Below are 20,744 nucleotides of genomic sequence, written 5' to 3'. Positions count from 1 at the left end.
AAGGTGGGCCAGTGCTGTGGGGCAGCGAGTTAAGCCACTGCCTGTGAGCCCAGCTGAGTTGGTGTTAAAGACATAACAAGTAATCAAAAGAAACTAAAGGCAACTATTAACGCCAGGAAAAGCAAATGGTTGTCCAAGAATGAAGCAGGATTCCAGCTTACTGCATGAATCAGCTGTGAGTGACATTTAATTAATCAGAGTCTGATGTGGCTATGCTGGGGGAAGTGGGCGGGGCTCACATCCTGTGTAGGGTGAGAATAGAGAGTAAATCATCATCCTCTGCATAAAAAAGCAACAAGATAACCCCAAAGTACAGTCATCAAGAAATAACTACAAACAGCTAGAAGCATGCTACTCAGAGATGTGGAGCCAAGCAACAGATGATCAACCTGAAAATTTTAAATTAACTCAGAGGAACTGAAAATGAGGGGCTGGAAGTGAGGGCCTGGGAGGCTGGATGGCAGGGGCTTACAGAACTACATGATTATTTAAAAGAATAAAATGAAAGAGTATACAAGCTTGCTAAAAATGCCCGTGGTGCCGGGGTGGGAGTAGCTCCGGGCTCGAGGCTCCGGGCTCCACCAGGCCGGGCTCCAGGCTCCGCCAGGCCGGATCCACCCAGAGGACCAAGGAGGCGCGTCTGCACTGACCTTCTCCGCCAGGTCTCCGGGCACTTGTGCCTCCAGCAGGTGAATTCTGTCTTCGAGGCGCTTCTTGTAAAGGTCTGCGGGGCTCCTGCTCTTGGAGCGCGGCTTCCTGGCCTTGTGCGGGTGCTAGGGAGAGGCGGAGGCGGGGAGGCCGGGAGGTGAGCAGCCGCAGGGCCCCGCGGGCTCCAGGCTCCCAGCTCCAGGATCTGGGCTCCGGGCTCTGGGCTCTTGTTTTCAGCCTGGACCACTGTGGCTATTTAGGGAGTGAACTAGCAAAGATCCTTCTCTCTCTCTCTCTCCCTCCCTTGCTCTGTGTCCTGCCTACCTGCAGCTCGGGGGCAGCCAGGGTCTGGTCCAGCTTCAGGAACTCCGCTTCTCGCCAGGCGGCCTGCAGCCTCTGTAGCAGGCCCCGGGCCCGGATCTTGGGGAGGGCCAGGCTGCGGTCCATCTGTGCGAAGCAGCCGTGGACGTCCTGTCGCATCTGGAGCAGCTCCTCTTCAGACAGGGAGAAGGCCAAGGAGCAGAGCTGCCTGGGGAGGAGACGGCGGCGTCTGCGTCAGGACACCGGCGGGGGTCGCCCGGGGAAGGCACCGCTCTGAAGGTCACGGCTGGCTAAGCCCCCGCGAGCAGGGCAGAGCGCAGCTCCTTGGTTGCATGCTCCCTGCACAGCCCCGATGTGTTAGAGCCGAGAAGTCGGAGCCGAGAGAGACGGGCCCACGACGGCCACTTCTAGGAGGCCAGAGGTATTCCAGCACATACACCCTGGACCAGAGCCTGGCCTCGCTTCAGAGACGGACACGGAGCCCAGGCACTGCCCAGTGAGCAGCAGCCTGGGACACAGGGGAGACGCCCACCTCTGCATGTGGGAAAGGGATTCTCATAGGATGACTGACAGCTGCCATTTCGTCACCACCTGCAAACCAGGAGTTCCTATCATGGGCTGCACTGTGTCACCCCCGATGCGTGTAAGTATGGCTGCTATCTTTTTCTTTTTTGAAGACTGATTTATTTGTTTGAAAGGCAGAGTTACAGAGAACAGAGGCAGAGAGAGGTCTTCCATCCGCTGGTTCACTCCCCAGATGGCTGCAATGGCCGGAGCTGCGCTGATCTGAAGCCAGGAGCCAGGAGCTTCTTCCAAGTCTCCCACGTAGAAGACTTGGGCCACCTTCTACTGCTTTCCCAGGCCACAGCAGAGAGCTGGCTAGGAACTGGAGCAGCTGGGACTAGAACCGGCACACACATGGGATGCCGGCACTGCAGGCGGTGGTCCAACTCATTAGGCCACAGTGCCGGCCCCCAAATGCCCCTTTATTAATTGTTACTTTAGCCAGCCAGGTGTATAGCAGCCTTGTTTTGCTGGAAATTGGGAAGCCTGTAAAATGTGTTTCCAAGCTCCTGTGCACAGCCATTCTCACATAATGCCTCGAGCAGAAGCCACACCCTTTAGAATCTTAAATAAGCAGCGCACAGAAGCAGACGAACCTCGCGTGCGGGGAGAATTGACCCTGCTGAGCCCCAAGAAAAATCCTAAGCCGTTTTCCCGCGGTCAGGAGAGACCTCTCTTCTCCTGTCGAACGGCTACATCCGCGGCGGCTTCGGCAACACTGCTGCAAAACGGATCCCAACGAGGGTGAAGGATGTGGCCGTCCGCTCCCAGGAACGCCCAACCTGATTCCTCAGCCACGCACAGCCCAGAGCTGGCCTGAAATGCATGCGATGTAGACTGAGCTGAATGAATGCTGCCAAGAACCACTGAGCATAGAAGGCCATTTAAAGGCCTGATGTGTAGGGGCTTGGCGAGCACAAGGCTCTGTTTTCCAGGTTAAGAAAGCACAGGCCAACGAAGAGCATGCACCCAGACAGCATCACTCTGCTGCACCCAGACGCCTGGCCTTGGGAAGCAAGGTTGCTCCCTGGGGGGAGAGCGTGACCACAACGAGCCCGGAATCTTGGCGCCCAGCCGGGTCCCTGGGCGCCGTTTCTGCAAATGAGGCCAGGCACTGAGAAGCTGTCCAGGGGCCAGCGCTGTGGCATAGCGGGTAAAGCTGCCGCCTGCAGCGCCGGCATCCCATATGGGTGCGGGATTGAGTCCCGGCTGCTCCACTTCCGATCCAGCTCTCTACTATGGCCTGGGAAAGCAGCGGAAGATGGCCCAAGTCCTTGGGCCCCTGCACCTGTGTGGGAGACCCGGAAGAAGCTCCTGGCTCCTGGCTTTGGATCAGTGCAGCTCCAGCCTTTGTGGCCATTTGGGGAGTGAACCAGTGGACAGAAGACCTCTATCTCTGTCTCTCTCTCTCTCTCTCTCTGCCTCTCCTCTAACTCTTTCAAATAAATAAATAAATCTTTAAAAAAAGAAAAGAAAAGGCTGTCCTCTGTCCAGCACCGCCAAAGGTTCCAGGAGGAGCCCGCCTCTCACATGAATGACATCTGCCTGGCAGCACCACATCCCACCGACGCCCACAGCTCCCGGGATGATCCCGTATCAGCATCCCCACTGCACGTGCAAGCAAGATGGCGCCCAGCGAGGGTCCACAACTTGTCCCCAAGCAGACGGTGGTGCTCGGACAGAACCCCAGGCCATTCTGGCCACATCTCCTCGCACGCTGGCTGCGCCCTGCTGTGCCAACCCCAGGCAGACACCAGGATCTCTGCTGCCCTCCGTTCCACCCGGAGGCTCCCTTCCCGGCCGAGCTGGCCTCGGTCGGCACAAAGCCCGCAGGGCAGGGGAGGGCTGTGGGACGCTGGGCCCCGGGATCCGACTCCAGCTGCTCCTCCGCTTCCCCACGTCTGTAGGAGATGCCATTTGTGGGGCTGCACTGTGGCATAGCAGGTTCAGCCGCTGCCAGCAGTGCCGACATCCCATGTGGGCACTGGTTCAAGTCCCGGCTGCTCCACTTCCAATCCAGCTCTCTGCTGTGGCCTAGGAAAGCATTAGAAGATGGCCCAAGTCCTTGGGCCCCTGCAACTGGATGGGAGACCTAGAAGAAGCTCCTGGCTCCTGGCTTCGGATTGGCCCAGCTCCGGCCATTGTGGCCATTTGGGGAGTGAACCAGCATATGGTAGACTTCTAACTCTGTCTTTCAAGTAAATAAATAAATTGTAAACTAAAACCACAGGCATAAGTAGCCCACTCACTAACCCCGGAAGGCCAGGTCCTGGTGGGAGGTGGTGGAGGACGCCCAAGGGCCTGGGGCCACGCACTGCCTTGACGGATGCCCCCCCCCACGTGCCAATGGCGCTTCTTATCACGGGCAGCAGGTGCGCCCTGTGCCTGGCCCTGAGCCGCCCGCTTCAGTTCTCCACCAGCCACGGAGTTATTCAAATGAGCCAGCCGCGAGCTCCCGTGCAAGCCAGGGGCACCACCCGCAGCCCTGGCTGGCCCCGCGAGGCTGTGCCCAACAACGCCGAGGGCGTCCTGGCCCGGCATGGAGGGGGGTGCGTGCTCAGCCAGCGCCGAGTCACGGGCTGGGGCCCCCTCCCTCTCCCCTGGGTGGGGGGTGGCCTCACGGGGACACTCACGTGAAGACCAAGTGCTCCCAGCGCCTCAGCTCCGCCTGCTCCTCCGTGGCGGCCTCCAGAGAGTCGTCCCTCAGCCGCTGCCTCACGCTGCGGACGCCGTCCTGGCCCCGGGCCCTGTCCTCCGCCTCCAGCTGCTCGGCCCGCGCCGCCAGCTCCCGGCCCTGCTCCTCCAAGATCTGCTGCAGGAACAGCCAGGGCACGCTGCACTTGAGTGGCTCCTGGGCCGCGGCCGCGCTCTGCAGGCGCCGCAGCTCCTCGGCGGCCTTCTCGGACAGGGCCAGCGTCAGCGCCCGCAGCTCGTCCAGGGCGGCCTGGTCCAGCCGCTCCTGCAGCTCCTCCAGGGCGGCGCTCTGCTCGGCCACCAGGCCCCGCCACTGCTGCAGGTAGCGGGCGGCGTCCTCCGCGGCGCGGGCGGCCTCGGCCACGCACAGCTGCTGCTTCCGCTGCTCCTTGTGCTGGCGGGAAGAGGAGGGAGGGAGGTGCGTGGGGGCGGGGCTCGGCGGGAGGCACAGACACTGCTAGGACATTGCTAGGACATTGTGAGGACCTCTTGGGTGTACGGAGCAGATAAAGCCCAGGAGGCAGACCCCTGGTTTCCAGTCCTGGCTCCTCCATGCGCCAGCTCTGTGAGCCAGAGCCAGTGTCTTACCCTCTCTGTGCCTCTCTTTTGCATCTATAAAATGGGGATAATGGGACCTACCTCACAGAGTCCTTATCAGGATGGTGGGAGGTGCTTAAGATGTGTGCGGCTCCTAGCAAAGCCACAGCACCCCATACCTGCCCTCATTAACACGTGAGACCTTGGGGAAAACAGCACCATGGGAGAAGAGGAGGCCAGAAGGACCTGAGAGATGAGGGCTTATGTGACTCGGGTGAAGACGTGGGGAGGGAACACTCCCAGCAGGTGCAAAGGCCCTGGGGTAGAGAAAACCCAACCATAGAGCTGTTTGTCACAGGGGTCACCGCAGCCTCGGTTCTACCTAGTGAGGCAGGGGACGGGTTCACCCTCCAATGGCCGCCGCGGCTGGCGCACTGCAGCCGGCAAACCACGCTGATCCGATGGCAGGAGCCAGGTACTTATCCTGGCCTCCCATGGGGTGCAGGGCCCAAGCACTTGGGCCATCCTCCACTGCACTCCCTGGCCACAGCAGAGAGCTGGCCTGGAAGAGGGGCAACCGGGACAGAATCTGGCACCCCGACCGGGACTAGAACCCGGTGTGCCGGCACCGCAAGGCGGAGGATTAGCCTAGTGAGCCGCGGCGCCGGCCTCTTTTTGTTCTTTCACTCTGCAAGTGTCCAGCAGTGTGTGGCAGTGCCCTTGGCACTGTGCCTACGACAGAATTCTGTTTCTCAGCACAAGTAGCACCTCTCATCATCATGACCACCCACTCCAACCCTCATCCCTACTCCCTTGCTCCTGCAGACATTATTAATCTACCACGACCCTCTGCCGTGCCATTCTGAAAAGGCATAACAAATCAACTGCAGATGACACGTCCCGCTGGCCCGCACGCCCTGCCCACCCTGGCTTGCCGATGGCAGGCCGGGCGTGGGAGCGGTCCCTTGGCGGGCATCCCGAGACGGTAGCTCCACGCGTACCTTCTGCAGCAGCTCTCGCCTCCTCTTGGTGAGCAGTTTCTGCCGCAGCCTCTTCTTCTCCTGCTTCAAGTCGTGGTCCAACCTCTGCTGCACGGCGAAGACCTCCGTGTGCGCCCGCTCCAGCAGCAGCTCCGTCTGATCCTCCTCCAAGTACCCGGCTCTGGGGGAGACGGGACGTCGGTCTGCACACCCCTGCCGGAGCGGGCGGCTGCGAGGGGGCCAAGCGCTCCCCCGCAGTCGGGGCTGAATCTGAGCAGACATCAGCCCCGAGACACCGGGGCAGTGTCACTGGTGACGGCAGAGACAGCCCTGCCGGGACGGGAATCGATGTGGGCAGGAGTTGGCAAGAGTCCGGGACAAAGCAGCACGCCAGGCATCAGAGAACTTTCCAGAAGGGGGCGGGGTGCGTTAGGAGCCCTGATGTCTGGAGCGGCGCAGACGCGGGGGCTCCCTGTGGTGGTGCATCGCGGGTGTCAGCTGAACTGGCCCACAGCAGACACAGCGACGCCCCCGGAGGACACCAGCCTGGAGTTCCCACGGCCCCTCCCGAACGGTCACTGAGACGGCGGTGCAGCCGAGGGCCCCAGGGCGGCGGCGCTCACAGGGCTCTGCCTGCCTGCCTGCCTGCGTGGGCCCAGGTCGTCCCCGCACGCGCAGGCTGCTGGCCGAAGGCGGGACTCGGCGCCTTTCCTCCCTCCCTCGCTGCTCTCGCCACTGGTGCCACCTGCCAGGTGTCCACGCGACACATGCCAGGTGTCCACGCGACACACGCCAGAGGCCGCCCCTTCAGCCGGGGGGTCCCAGGCTCCAGCCCTCTCGGCCCCACAGGGTGGGTCTTTAGCCCCACCAGCTGCTTTCCCGGCTCTCCGGCTGGGACTTTCCACCTCCAGCCCCGCCCGAGCCGGTTCCTAAACCGAACCCCCTCTCTGTGTGCCGTGTGCTGCTTCACTGGAACCCTGACACGGCCCCTCCGCTGCCGCCGTCCCCAGCACCCCCAGCGTGCGTGCCGGGACGGCCTCAGCATGGGGCGCAGGCTCCGCAGGGGCTGCTTGAGGGAACAAACAGGTCCGTGCCAACCGCGGGGTTCAGGGCGCTCAGCCTGTGCCGGTCTTTTTCATACAGAATTTCACAGGAAGAGGTGAGCGCCCTTCCTTGGAGTCGGCTCACCACAATGGAACAGCTGCCCGGGCTGGGCTGCTTCCTGCACCTGGGTGAGGTTACTCAGGGGTGCAAACGGAGGGCAGAGATGCATTGGTCAGCATCTTGAGGTGGGCGGGGGCGGGGCTGGCATCACCTGCGTCTCATCCAGTGCTCCTGGCCCGGAGCTGGGAGAGCCGCAGAGCCTTAAGAAAATTTCCTACGGAACCAATTCCCCAAACCACGGGGTGGCAAAGCCCCTGTTTCCTTTAGAGTGCACTTCATTGTCCGCGGCCGCCGGGGACTGCGCCGAGGCGGGCTCCGCCCTCCCTCCGGCTACCTGGCTGCAGGGTACCAGGTGCTGCTGGGAGAACATTGGCTCTCCAAGACAGGGCAGCCTGAACGTGCGCTCAACGCCCCAGGCGCCTGTGACACGCAAGAGGCCGACGCGAAGGGGGCGCTCGCCTCGCACGGCCGAGGCCGGCCTCCACCCCGGCTGGGGGATTTGCTTCCAGATAATCCCGGGTGGGGACGTGTGGCTCCAGCCAGACAGGTCATGAATCCAGGTCTACGGATGGCAAGGAGGGACACCCAGGGGCCGTCATTCAGTCGGCCACGCCTGATTCGATGTGCTCAACGCACAGGATTTTTCTACGTTGGGGACCCCTCCTAAGCTATAGTCGGTGCAGCCAGCGCTCTGGGCAGACGCAGGGTGGTGAGTGGCAGGCAGCGGTGGGCCGGCACCGTCGCGGGCGTGGGTTTTTACCTCTCATGTTTCTGGATGAGGTGGGTCAGCTGGGCTGCGGCCGCACTCAGCAGGCCTTGCACGCGGGTCTCGGTGGACTGTAGGTTCTGGACCAGGTACTCCCTGTGGCCGAATCTTTTGCTTAGATGATACCTCTTGCTGGCCTGGAAAAAGTCCATTAACTCTTCTACATTCTCCTGTTTAAAAAAAAAAAAAAGACAATATGCCTAATTAAAATGCACAGAAAAATCCAGACATTTAGAACACGACTTTTAGGAGAGACCACGCGGGAATACTGGCATCAATGCATTTAACTCCCCTGCCCATCACAAAGGCTTAGAAGAAAGTTACATTGGGGCCCAGTATTGTGGCACAGCAGATTAAGTCGCAGGCTGTGATGCCGGCATCCCATAGGAGTGCTGCTTCGAGTCCACGCTGCTCCACTTCCAATCCAGGGCCCTGCTAATGCACCTGGGAAAGCAGCGGAAGACGCCCCAAGTGCTTGCGCCCCTGCGCCCACGTGGGAGACTTGGAGGAAGCTCCCAGCTTGGGCTTGGCCTAGCCCTGGCCATGGTGGCCATCTGGGAAGTGAGCCAGCAAACAGACATTCTCCCTCTTCCCCCTTCTCCTGCCCTCTCTATAACTCTGCCCTTCAAGTAAATAAACAGCTAACAAAATAAGGACGAAGATAATTACACTCGAACAAGGAGAGGGCTCTGCAAACTGAAATCCAGGACAAGCTGGCGCAGGGCAGGGGAGCCGCCCGCCCGCCCCAAGGAACAGCAGCTGGGCTCCAGCCGCTCCCGGCGCATCCGCGCTCCCGCGCCTCGCACCTGCCGAGCGCCCACAAGCACTGAGCACCAGGGCAGCACATCAGCCACAGCCCGACCCCCGGGAGCGCCCACACTCACAGAGGAGACCCGGCAGGCAGGGGCAGCCCTGGGGCAGCAGGAATCTCAAAATGCAACTCAACCCAACCCGAGAGAATGAGAACAGCCTCGCCGAGGCTGGGTGTCTTCTCTGGGCCTGGCAAGCCATGCCTTGTGTAACCTAACTGAGAGAGACAGAGACAGAGACAGAGCGGGAGCAGGAGAGAGAGAGACAGACAGACAGACAGAGACAGAGCAGGAGCGAGAGAGAGAGAGAGAGACAGAGAGAGACAGAGACAGAGAGACGGAGAGAGGGAGGGGGGGAGGGACAAAGAATTCCCACTTTACAGCTCAGGAACTGGGTCCACACCAGACAGCTGGGAAACAGCCGGGCAGGGATTTTGCAGTCGGCAACCCAACTCCAGGGCCGGTGCTCTCTCGTCCTGATCGGCTGCCTCGGGAAACCCAGCCTTAGCCCGCAGCGCAGTGCCGGGACCGGTGGCAGCGGAAGCATGACCTCAGGGAGTGGCTCCACTCTGCTTCCTGTCCGTGGGACAAGCCCACGCAGCGGCTGGCCATGAGGACCTGCTTATATCAGAGCCCTGATGTCCCCTGCTCCCAGCCCGCTGCGAGGGTCGGCGGGGTCAGCCGGGTGTGCTGAGCGCTGGCACTTCCCAGGGGAGTTCCCGGCACCAGATCCCTGGGGCAGGAATACGGCGGCAACATTTCCATCCTCCTCAGGGCTGGAGCTCCACGTGGCGGCTGACCTGTGCCTGGCACGGGCGCGATTCACCCTGGGACACGCGGAGAGCCGCCACGTCAGTGTGTGTTCCGCCACTGTGCTCCCCGCGCGAGCTACTCCTGCCACTCAAGGACCAGCAACTGACCGCACAATCTGCTCCTGTCTGCAAATGGCCCCGAGTCTGCCTGCCTACCCTCGAGAAGGGGACAGCGTCATCTTGGTGACGTCGCACTAGGGCAAACCTAGGACAGCACAGTAGAGTGACGGGGGCGGGGGGCAGGGGACAGAGAGCGGGGTCTTCCAGCCCTAGGTCAACACGGGGAGGCTGGAGCGTCCTCTCTACTTCCTGGACCCTCTCTGAAAGCTGCCTTCTTCCCATGAGGCTCACGGCAACGGCCAGTTCTTCCCAGATGCCCGGCTCAGTCCCAACTCACTTGGCCTGTGTCGCGGCCACAGCCCTAAGGGACTGGCAGCTCCAGCCTCCGTCTCTGGGCTCCGCTCACACGCAGGCGTGGAACCCCTGCCCACGTCCCCTCTGCTTGCTCCACTGTGTTTCCCACCCCTGCTCTGGCAGCAACAGAGGCTGGGCAGGAGCCTTGATTCGCTCTGCAGGGACACCGGCACCTCTAACACAGGTAGGGAAGTTCTTTGTTTTTTAAAGAGAAAGGCAAAGCGACAGGAAGAGGGAGAGGGAGAGGGAGAGGGAGAGGGAGAGGGAGAGGGAGAGGGAGAGACAGGGAGCGGGGTCTTCCACCCACCGGTTCACAGCACCTCATTCAGCATCAAAGACGGCACCGCCCGGGGCAGCCACTCGCATGGGGGCCTGCCGGCTTCGGAGTGCCGGACGCCACCCCAGGCCCCAGGAGCATGCGAGGTGCCCGCTGTTCTCTGGGCAGAGACTGGCCCTGAAGAGCTGCCTCTCTCGGAGTGCCATCTGCATCCCTCGGATACTCTGCGCTTCGTCCAAACAGAAAATCCCATCAGTGAAAACAAGAGTTGGTTCGTAGTCACCACGGCCGCCACCTAGAGCCAGCAGAACCACTGAGGGTGCTGTGGCCAACGAGGCGTGGTCAATGCCAGTGACGTCACTCTGTGCCTGTGTGCGTGCACGTGTAGAGCCCGGGACAAGCCCACAGCAGGGCCGACAGTCACGGGTCAACAATTGTCACTGTCATCGAAGAAACGACTGCTTGGATGGCAGCATTCACACCTACACTCAGTGCACGACGACACAACTCAGCCACGTAACTACCCCCAGCCCCTAATCCCTCCGCAGGATACGCACACACACACACGCACTTATCTTTTGACCTCCGTGTATAGTAAACACTCCCTGCGCCTTGCACCAACTTTCCAAAGCCAGCATGAGCCCCGCACGCTGGAAACACCCGCACCCATCACGAGAGTCCTCTCACTGCTTGGAGCTCGAGGGAGCAGGCGGCAGGCATCACCTGTACTTTAGAATAATCCTGCAGCAGCTCCTTGGCTGCCTCGGGCTTCAGGTCCCCTTCGCAGACGGCGCTTCGTATCTGGCTGAAGAAGACGCTGTGCAGTTCGTTCCTCCGCAGGACAGCCAGCTGCCGGTGCGCCTCGGCGAAGTCCTCCTCCCGCTGCAGGGCCAGAGACGCCTGCAAGTGCTCCTGCTCCAGCCCGTGCAGGCTCCGCAGGAGGCCGGCGCACTCCGCAGCGGCCTGCGGGGAGAAGAGGCGGCAGTGAGACTGGCACGCGGAGCACGCACGTGCACGCCCACCTGCACCCAACCTGTACACAACAGTGCATGTGTGCGAGTAATGCACACATGCGTGCAAACACACACTCCATGGTGTGCACATACAAGTGTGCATATGCACAGGCATGTGCAATGGGTACACACTCGTGTGTGAACACGCAAGCATACACACATAGGTACGGGTGTGTACGCACATGGCAACACATAATGTACACCACACATGCACGCACCCCGGCACACGCACTGAGGTACAAGCTGACCATGACTCTGAGCCCTGGAAGACGCGGCTCCCACCTGTCCTCCCACGAAAGATTTCCAGAACCGCTGCAAAGCAGAAAATTCAGAGACGGAAATGACAAAGCAAACTGCCTGGACATCGCCTGCAAAGCATGGAAAACCTGGACCACCAATGGGCTGTGCACGGGGCGCACAGCAGGACTGCAACCAGTGCTCACCCTCGATGGAGCTGGGGAGAAAAGTGCCAGCCATCAGCCCTAGCGGAGAGTCTACCGCGGTACAAAGAGAGACCCAAAAGGAGGTTACGAAATGGCTACGTGGGTGCCTACCCCTGACGTGGTCCGGGGACAGGGCGGAGACGCTGCCATGAGCGCTGACACACGTCCCGGGAGGGGGCTGACCCCAGCTCCACACGCACGGGCAGGACCCGAGGACGGCCCCCGGCTACAAGTCACATAAACTCTGTCTCTCTGAGTGACGGCGCAAACTGGGTACAACGGGGCAGTGGCCAAGGTGAGGGCCCCGTGCAGCGGACGTCCGGTTCATCCGAGTGTCTGACTGCACCAGGAGGAGTCACTGAGCCGCTGACCTCGTGGAGCAGCCTGCAGTCCCTCCCCCACGAGGAGGTGAATGGCCACCACCGGCCTGCGTGAGCCTGGGCCAGGACCCCCAGCTCCAGGGCAGAAGGCAGAGTGACACAGACAGACAGACAGATCTTCCATCGGCTGGTCCCCTCCCCAAAGGGCCACAGTGACCACGGCTGAGCCAGGCGGAGCCGGGAGCCTGGAACTCCAGGGCCTCCCACGTGGGTGGCAGGGGTCCAGGTGCCTGGGCCTTCCCATGAGCATTAGCAGAGCTGGATCAGAAGTGGATAGCCGGGCCTTGAACTGGCGCTCTGATAAAGGAGCTGGCACTGCAGGCAGCGGCTTAGCCCACTGCGCCGTAACGCCGGCCCCAGTCTTCCCACACTTTGAGAGAAGCTGCACTCTGCATGGTTTAATGCAGAGTTTGAGATCTGAAACGTTGTCAGCAACTGTGCGTTTCTAAAAGAACAAACAATGTCCACCGGTCTCCACCTAACTGTTGAACTTTCCAAATTAAAATGGGCTTTCAGGCACACAAATGCATGGTCCCAGGTGCTCTCTGGAGAATGAGTGTTGGAAGGGCAGCTGCCCACTGGACAGGTTTTCCGGGTGCTCGCGGAAGGGGCTGTCACAGCCACTGCCGAGGGTGGCAGTGTGGTGCAGTGGTTAGGGGCGTGCTGCCTGGGGGTGGGTCTCGGCGCCACCTGCATGTCCTCAGGCAGGTGAGCTTCCGCACACCTGCACCAGCCCCTCCCTGGCGGAGGTGGTGCCATGGTGATTCCACCCACGTGCTGTGCTTGGGACGGCACCTGGCACACGGCAGGGAAACCTGGGAAAGCGGCCGGGGCAGCGGTTACTGTGCAACGCCAGTTTTGCAGGGTATTTCACAGCATCAGGAACGCGCTGGGCCGTGAGATCAAGCTCGACAGAATTCTGTGCGCTGCAGAAACCTTACTGTGCAGCAACGAAGATGTGCCTGCAGCCAAAGGCCGGCACGGACGCCGGAATCTGGGGGCGGCAGTGGAGGCCGTGGGAGCCCTCACGGCGTCCCTGGGCCTGGCACACAGTAGGCGCTCGACAGACAGGCCCAGTCACAAGCCTCTCCTGAGAGGCAGGATGGCTTTCACTGGTTTTGGGGGGGCTCCTTTTTCGCCTGGGGGGCTGCTTTGCAGAGGGCCAGATAAATAGTCTAGACTTTCTAGGCCACAGGGCGGGCCCTGTCACTTCTGCTTCTTTGGTTTTGGGTGTTTGCTGCAACTGTTGAAAAGCACAGGCACTTGTCCATTCATGGCCGTTTGCCTCCTTCCAAGCCACACTGTGGAGCATGGATTGTTTTTACAGGTGAAAAATAACAAACTTTGAGAAGAGGAGAAAAGGAGAGGCAGCGAGATGGCTCAGGACTGGGTCAGGGAACAGGGCACGCGCCACTTTCCTCCTGAGTCTGGCCTCAGGGAGACCCCATGGGCACAGCACGGTCACGCATGTGACATCTGGGGTCAGCACCAGCCCTGGGAGGCTGCAGGGAGCCAAGTGGTTCCCCCCCTACCAGAATGTCCCAGGCCCCGCCCCCAAACCTGTGACCGTGCACTGGTTCAGAGCAGGGGTCCTGGCAGACGTTACCAGAACGCGGGCTGCTACAGCTTCATCCTGGGTCATCTCGGTGGGCCCCAAGTCCAGTGACAGAGACAGAAGGGGGCCAGCGCCGCGGCTCACTAGGCTAATCCTCCGCCTTGCGGCGCCAGCACACCGGGTTCTAGTCCCGGTCGGGACGCCGGATTCTGTCCCGGTTGCCCCTCTTCCAGGCCAGCTCTCTGTGACCAGGGAGTGCAGTGGAGGATGGCCCAGGTGCTTGGGCCCTGCACCCCATGGGAGACCAGGATAAGTACCTGGCTCCTGCCATCGGATCAGCGCGGTGCGCCGGCCGCCATTGGAGGGTGAACCAACGGCAAAGGAAGACCTTTCTCTCTGTCTCTCTCTCTCACTGTCCACTCTGCCTGTCAAAAAAACAAACAAAAATAATAATAATAATAAAAAGAGACAGAAGGGGAGCTGCAGGGTTCCAGCAGAGACGACCAAGTGAAGACGGAGCAGAGATCAAGGCGTTGCAGCCACAGCTGTGGGCGTGCCTGGAGCTGCCGGGAGCTGGCCCAACAAGGAAGGGTCCCCCCCGACCGCGCTGGCCCCCAGGAGAGCAGAGTGGGTGCAGCCCTGCCCACACCCCGACTTTGGACTTCAGGCTTTCGGAACTGTGAAACCATAAATTTCTGTTGTTTCAAGCCACCAAACTTAGGGTGACTGGTTCCAGCAGCCACGGGAAACTAATCCAGGAACCAAACCACACAAGCCACCCCTGTTCTTTACTGCCTAGCTCAGCACTGACCACAGACGGCCTCCCGTGGTCCCCGAGCCATCCACTTCCCTTCCCCTTCAGGCACGGGGAGTTTCATGCGTGGCCGACGGCCCAGGGAATGGAAGTGGAGCTCAGAGCTTGCTCCTAAGGGCTGCTTGGCCTCCCTAGGGTCACAGACCATCAGAGCAGACTGGGCAAGCTCACATCCCATGGATGGAACAAGGCACCTCCCTTCTGGAGCAAGACAGGAATCGGGCTTGCTCTGGACACTTGGAAGATGGGTTCTTTCAAGGCAGCCACCGACACACTGTTGAGAAAGCTGAGAGTTGACCTCTGGCCAGCGCTGGCAAGGCCAGGAGAGACGGAGCGACCACAGCTCTCAGCACTGCATACCAGGCAGCAGAGCCTCCCCCAGCCTAGGCCCTGCGTGGCTGCCTCTCCTCGCTGCCACCGCCGCAGGGAGGCCAAGCAAGGGCTACAGGCTCAGATGTGCTGGACTAGGAGTCGAGAATCTGATGCCCATGCTGACCGAGAACCCGGGAGCCTGCAGCCCAGAGCGGGACACGCGCACCAACATGGTACCCTTCCAGACACTGTACTGAACGACGCCTTCCACTCTCCCCGTGACCTCCCAGGGCACCGTGGACGCCCCTACCCTACCTGGCTGAATGTGTCAGCTTTGTTAAGCAGACTGAACCTCCTCAAGCGAACAGCCACGTCGCTGTTCTCCCTGCCTTCATGGCCTCGCACAGTGACTCACAGACAAAGTGACCAATACGTGCTTGCCAAGTTGGCTCTGGATGGCGGATAGATGGATAACCAGACACATGGGTGGGTGGGTGGATGGGGGGGGTGGTGGATGGATTGATGAGGGTGGGTGGATGGATGGGGGGGTGGAACGGATCAATGGGTGGTGGGTGGATGGATGGATTGATGGGGGTAGGTGGATAGACGTGTAGATGGGGCTGGGTGGATGGATAAATGGTACATGAGTGAGCAGATGGATAAAGAGATCAATGGATGGAGGAAGGAGGGCTGGCTGAATGGATGATGGGTGAGTGAATGGATGAATGGATGGGTGGGTGGATTACTGGTTGGGTGGGCAGATGGTGGGTGGGTGGATGGATGAACAGACGGGGGATGGTGGATGGATAAATGGATACATGTGTTGAGTGGATGGATGGATAAAGTGATGGGTGGAGGGATAGACGGCTGGCTGGTTGGATGGATGATGGGTGGGTGGATGAATGGATGGATGGGGGGGCTGGTGGGTGGGTGGACAGGTGATAGGTGGATGGGCGGGCAGGCAGGTGGGTGGACGGACAGACAGGCCAGTGGGTGGATGGATGGCAGGAGGATGGGCAGGCAGGCAGGTGGGTGGACAGATGGCAGGTGGATGGACAGACAGGCCGGTGGGTGGACAGGTGACAGGTGGACGGGCGGGCAGGCAGGTGGGTGGACAGGTGACAGGTGGATGGACAGACAGGCAGGTGGGTGGACGGATGGCAGGTGGACGGACAGACAGGCCGGTGGGTGGACAGGTGACAGGTGAACAGGCGGGCAGGCAGGTGGGTGGACAGGTGACAGGTGGACGGGCGGGCAGGCAGGTGGGTGGACAGGTGACAGGTGGACGGGCGGGCAGGCAGGTGGGTGGACAGGTGACAGGTGAACAGGCGGTCAGGCAGGTGGGTGGACAGGTGACAGGTGGACGGGCGGGCAGGCAGGTGGGTGGACAGGTGACAGGTGGATGGACAGACAGGCCGGTGGGTGGACGGATGGCAGGTGGACGGACAGACAGGCAGGTGGGTGGACAGGTGACAGGTGAACAGGCGGTCAGGCAGGTGGGTGGACAGGTGACAGGTGGACGGGCGGGCAGGCAGGTGGGTGGACAGGTGACAGGTGGACGGGCGGGCAGGCAGGTGGGTGGACAGGTGACAGGTGAACAGGCGGTCAGGCAGGTGGGTGGACAGGTGACAGGTGGACGGGCGGGCAGGCAGGTGGGTGGACAGGTGACAGGTGGATGGACAGACAGGCCGGTGGGTGGACGGATGGCAGGTGGACGGACAGACAGGCAGGTGGGTAGACAGGTGACAGGTGAACAGGCGGTCAGGCAGGTGGGTGGACAGGTGACAGGTGGACGGGCGGGCAGGCAGGTGGGTGGACAGGTGACAGGTGAACAGGCGGTCAGGCAGGTGGGTGGACAGGTGACAGGTGAACAGGCGGTCAGGCAGGTGGGTGGACAGGTGACAGGTGGACGGGCGGGCAGGCAGGTGGGTGGACAGGTGACAGGTGGATGGACAGACAGGCCGGTGGGTGGACGGATGGCAGGTGGACGGACAGACAGGCAGGTGGGTAGACAGGTGACAGGTGAACAGGCGGTCAGGCAGGTGGGTGGACAGGTGACAGGTGGACGGGCGGGCAGGCAGGTGGGTGGACAGGTGACAGGTGAACAGGCGGTCAGGCAGGTGGGTGGACAGGTGACAGGTGAACAGGCGGGCAGGCAGGTGGGTGGACAGGTGACAGGTGGACGGGCGGGCAGGCGGTGGGTGGACAGATGACAGGTGGATGGACAGACAGGCCGGTGGGTGGACAGATGACAGGTGGATGGACAGACAGGCCGGTGGGTAGACAGATGACAGGTGGATGGGCGGGCAGGCAGGTGGGTGGACAGGTGACAGGTGGACGGGCGGGCAGGCGGGTGGGTGGACGGTGACAGGTGGATGGACGGGCAGGCAGGTGGGTGGACGGATGGAAGGTGGACAGACAGAGAGGCCAGTGGGTGGACGGATGGCAAGTGGACAGACAGGCCAGTGGGTGGAAAGATGACAGGTGGATGGGCGGGCAGGCAGGTGGGTGGACAGATGGCAGGTGGACAGATGGACAGGTGACAGCTGGGTGGACAGATGACAGATGGACAGGCGGGCAGGTGGGCAGGTGACGCCGCCCTGAGGAGGAGGGGGAGGGCAGCAGACCCTCACCCTCTCGCTGCCGCGCCTCAGCACCTCCTCCGCCTCCTCCGCGGCCGCCACCTCCCTCTGGCGCTGGCCCTCCGCCTTCTTCCTGGCCTCCAGGTCGCACTCTGCCGCCAGCGCCAGCATCTTCCGCTCGCGCTCCTCCTGGATCTCCTGTTCCAGCAGCAGCCACTGCTTTCTGAAAGCAGCGCCCATGCGCCTCTCCGCTTGAGGGGAAAGGCGCCCCCTGCTGGTGAGACTCTTGAGCAGCAAGGCGATGACGTCCTGGCTGATCTGGGTCCGGCACGCCTCCAGGTCTGCATCCGCCCGGTTCAGGGTGGCGATCTCCAGTCTGGGAGGCACAGAGGTCGGGAGAATTGGCAGTCAGTGGGTGGCAGGTGCCCTGCAGGCCTCTCTCTCCTCCTTTCCTCCCTCCCCTCTGCTCCCCCGCCTGTCATTGGTTCTGGTTTGGCAGAGGCACAAGGCACCTGGAGGAGCACCCAGGAGTGTAACTACCGGAGACGTGGTCTTTGTCAGCAAGCAACAAGCCGCGACAACGAGACCAAGAGGAAGAGGGGCAGCTGCCATATTTGGGGGCTTTAAGAATAAAGCTGAGGGGCCGGCGCTGTGGTGCAGTGGGTTACGCCACCGTCTGCAGTGCTGGCATCCCATTTGGGCACCGGCTTGAGTCTCAGCTGCTCCGCTTCCAATCCAGCTGCCCACTAATGCGCCTGGGAGGGCAGTGGAGGACGGCCCAAGTGCTTGGGCCCCTGCATCCACGTGGGAGACCTGGAGGAAGCTGGCCTGGCCCAGCCATGTCTGTTGTAGTCATTTAGGGAGTGAACCTGTGGATGGAAGATCTCTCTCCTCCTCTCTCTCTAATTCTGACTTACAAATAAATAAATCTTTTTTGAAAAGTTTATTTTACTTTTCCAATTAAAAATTAATTTATGGACGTAACTGAATGCAAGGCATGTTCTGGACATGAGCATTAGACTAAAATCCAGGAAAATCTAAAGTGTGGGCTTTAGTTAGTAACAATGCATCAGCACCGGTGTGTTACCCGCAACGAATGGCTCAAGGCTATCCGGTAAGAACTGGAGGTACGAGAACTCTCTGCCTTGTCTTCCACTGTTCTGTAAATCTGAATGTGTCCTAAAAATAAAGCCTAGGGTCAGGGCGCTGAGCCTGGCAGTTAGGACGCCTGTGTGCCACGCTGGGGCGCCCGCTCCTGACTCCAGCTTCCTGCTAATGCAGACCCTGGGAAGCAGTGCTGACAGCGCAAGTGGCTGGGTTCCTGCCACCAATATGGAGACCTGGACTGGCTTCCCAGCTCCCGCCTTCGAGCCCAGCCCCAGCCACTGGGGAGTGAGTCAGCAGAAGAGAGAGTTCTCTCTCCCTCCCTCCCTCCCTCCCTCCACCTCTCCCTCTCCCCCCCCCCCCCGCCTTGCAAATATAAATTTTTAGACAATAATAACAAAGTCTGCTCGAAAAGCATTTATCAAAGGGGCCAGCATTGTGGTGCAGCAGGTAAAGCCGCCACCTGCAGCGCCAACATCCCATATGGGTGTTGGTTCGTGTCCCTGCTGCTCCACTTCTGGTCCAGCTCCCTGCCGATGGCCTGGGATAGCAGTGGATGATGGCCCAAGTGTTTGAGCCCCTGCACCCATGTGGGAGACCCGGAAGAAGCTCCTGGCTCCTGGCTTTAGGAGCCTGGCCATAGTGGACATGTGGGGAGTGAACCAGCAGATGGAAGATCTCTCTCTCTTGCTCGCTCGCTCTGTAACTCTGATTTTCAAAATAAGTAAAAATAAAATCTTCACAAAGCAGAAGGTATCATTTAGAAAGAAAGCAGCGTGTAGGAGCTACTTCACAGGGGCCAGGGTTCCAGAACTGGCTGCTGGCGGCTGCAATAGCGTACACACTCAGAGGAGCAGGTCAGACCGCACTGCTAGAAACAGGGGACCTGTGGGATGGCGGTTCCAAGTCTACAAAGCTGGGGGCGGCATGCAGGAAAAAACAAGTTTATGTCCACAGTAAGAACGCCTGATTGACCAGGAAGACAAACAGGAAAAGGGCTCGTTCACCATGGCTCGGCCCCTCCTTCGGTCACGGTCAAAGGGGGCACTGTGTTTTGTTCCCCGCCCCGCCGCTGTCTTCTACGTCAGTTTTCCCGTAAATGTACACATTCGCATAGATCTAAGTACAATCTTATCTCTTTTTCCACTAGTACTTTAATGGGCATCTTCTAGGAGACCTAAAAACTGGAAAACTTCCTAATACTTGCAGAATATCTTACCACGCGCTGTGGGACCACTCAGTTCACTGCTCTGTATTTCCACATTCCAACCCCCCCCCCCCGCCATGGAAACACCTAATGGGGTGCCACGCACGGAACTGCCCTGGGGGAGGCGACACCAGGAACAGGCCCCGCCCCTCGTAGCCGTGAACGGTGCTGGGAAACGGGCGCTGTGGGGCCCAGGCAGCAGGAGCCTGCACCTGCCTGGTGTGAACTGCATCTCCTCGCGCCTGCGCCGGCAGCTGTGTGGACCCCACGGCAGGAAGCCTAACGCCACGCTCGCCGCGAGCTGTGCGGACCCCACGGCAGGAAGCCTAACGCCACGCTCGCCGCGAGCTGTGCGGACCCCACGGCAGGAAGCCTAACGCCACACTCACCGCGAGCTGTGCGGACCCCACGGCAGGAAGCCTAACACCACGCTCACCGCGAGCTGTGCTCCAGTCGCTCACCTGCTGAGTCGCTAGGGCCAGCGCAACCTCAGGGAGCTTTGGGAGTGAGATGTGCAGGTGACGCTAGGAGGACCCCGCCCCCACACAGGCCATGACTCCCTGGACCCCCTCTGTGGAGCTGCCGGCTCTTGGCCGTGTCAAAGAAACCCTTCTGGCTTTCAACAACACAACAAAATGCTTGGGAACAGACAATTTCAGATTCTGGACTGGGGGCTTTCCCAGAGGTTTGCTGTGAGACCCGGAAAAGGGCCGGGGTCCCCCCGCCCCCAGCGTAAAGGGGCCACACTCCCAGGTGGGTAGTCAGGTCAGAAGGGGCGAGAAAGGCAGGATGCCTGGCACGGAGCCCGGCAGCTTGTGGGTCCTCGATAGGAGTGGTTTCCTTGTTCTTCGCTCCTCGGCGTCCTAGCAGGTGGTGTGACAGTGGAGAAGGCAGCCGCCTAGCGCCGTCGGCCCTGACAGCTTGCATGCTGATTGCCACGGATCACCGGATCACCGTCAGAGCGGCAGCAAAGGAACTGTCCGTTCCCAAGGTACAACAGCAAGAAAAACGTCCCTCTACATGGATTAAAGCGCCACACTGCTCCTGAAGCGAACTCTTCTGTGAATTCCTCCAACAGCCACAGCACATAAGAACACATACTGAGAATGCATCACTGGGCAGGCGCTGTGGCGCAGTGGGCTAAAGCCCTGGCCTGAAGCACCAGCATCCCATATGGGCGCTGGTTCGAGTCCCAACTGCTCCACTTCCTATCCAGCTCTCTGCTCTGACCTGGGAAAGCAGTAGAAGATGGCCCAGGTCCTTGAGCCCTTGCACCTACATGGGAGACCTGGAAGAAGCTCCTGGCTCCTGGCTTCGGATTGGCGCAGCTCCGGCCGTTGCAGCCATC

General features: G+C 60.7%; 1 protein-coding gene across 5 annotated transcripts in view; it reads right to left on the bottom strand.

Moving 5' to 3' along the window:
- Positions 1 to 20,744, bottom strand: part of EVC2 (EvC ciliary complex subunit 2) — a 90,259-nt gene that overhangs the window by 25,358 nt on the left and 44,157 nt on the right. For all 5 annotated transcript variants that reach the window (XM_070068046.1, XM_070068042.1, XM_070068044.1 and 2 more), the window contains exons 10-16: positions 17,137 to 17,461; positions 10,710 to 10,949; positions 7,669 to 7,844; positions 5,766 to 5,925; positions 4,167 to 4,621; positions 973 to 1,177; positions 651 to 773 (exon numbers count right to left, since the gene is read on the bottom strand). In XM_070068046.1, the coding sequence (XP_069924147.1) occupies positions 651 to 773; positions 973 to 1,177; positions 4,167 to 4,621; positions 5,766 to 5,925; positions 7,669 to 7,844; positions 10,710 to 10,949; positions 17,137 to 17,461 (1,684 nt within the window). The remainder of the gene's footprint in view (positions 1 to 650; positions 774 to 972; positions 1,178 to 4,166; positions 4,622 to 5,765; positions 5,926 to 7,668; positions 7,845 to 10,709; positions 10,950 to 17,136; positions 17,462 to 20,744) is intronic.

The sequence above is a fragment of the Oryctolagus cuniculus genome, chromosome 2, assembly GCF_964237555.1.
Source record: "Oryctolagus cuniculus chromosome 2, mOryCun1.1, whole genome shotgun sequence".
Lineage (NCBI taxonomy): Eukaryota > Metazoa > Chordata > Mammalia > Lagomorpha > Leporidae > Oryctolagus > Oryctolagus cuniculus.
This window is presented reverse-complemented; position numbering and strand designations above follow the sequence as displayed.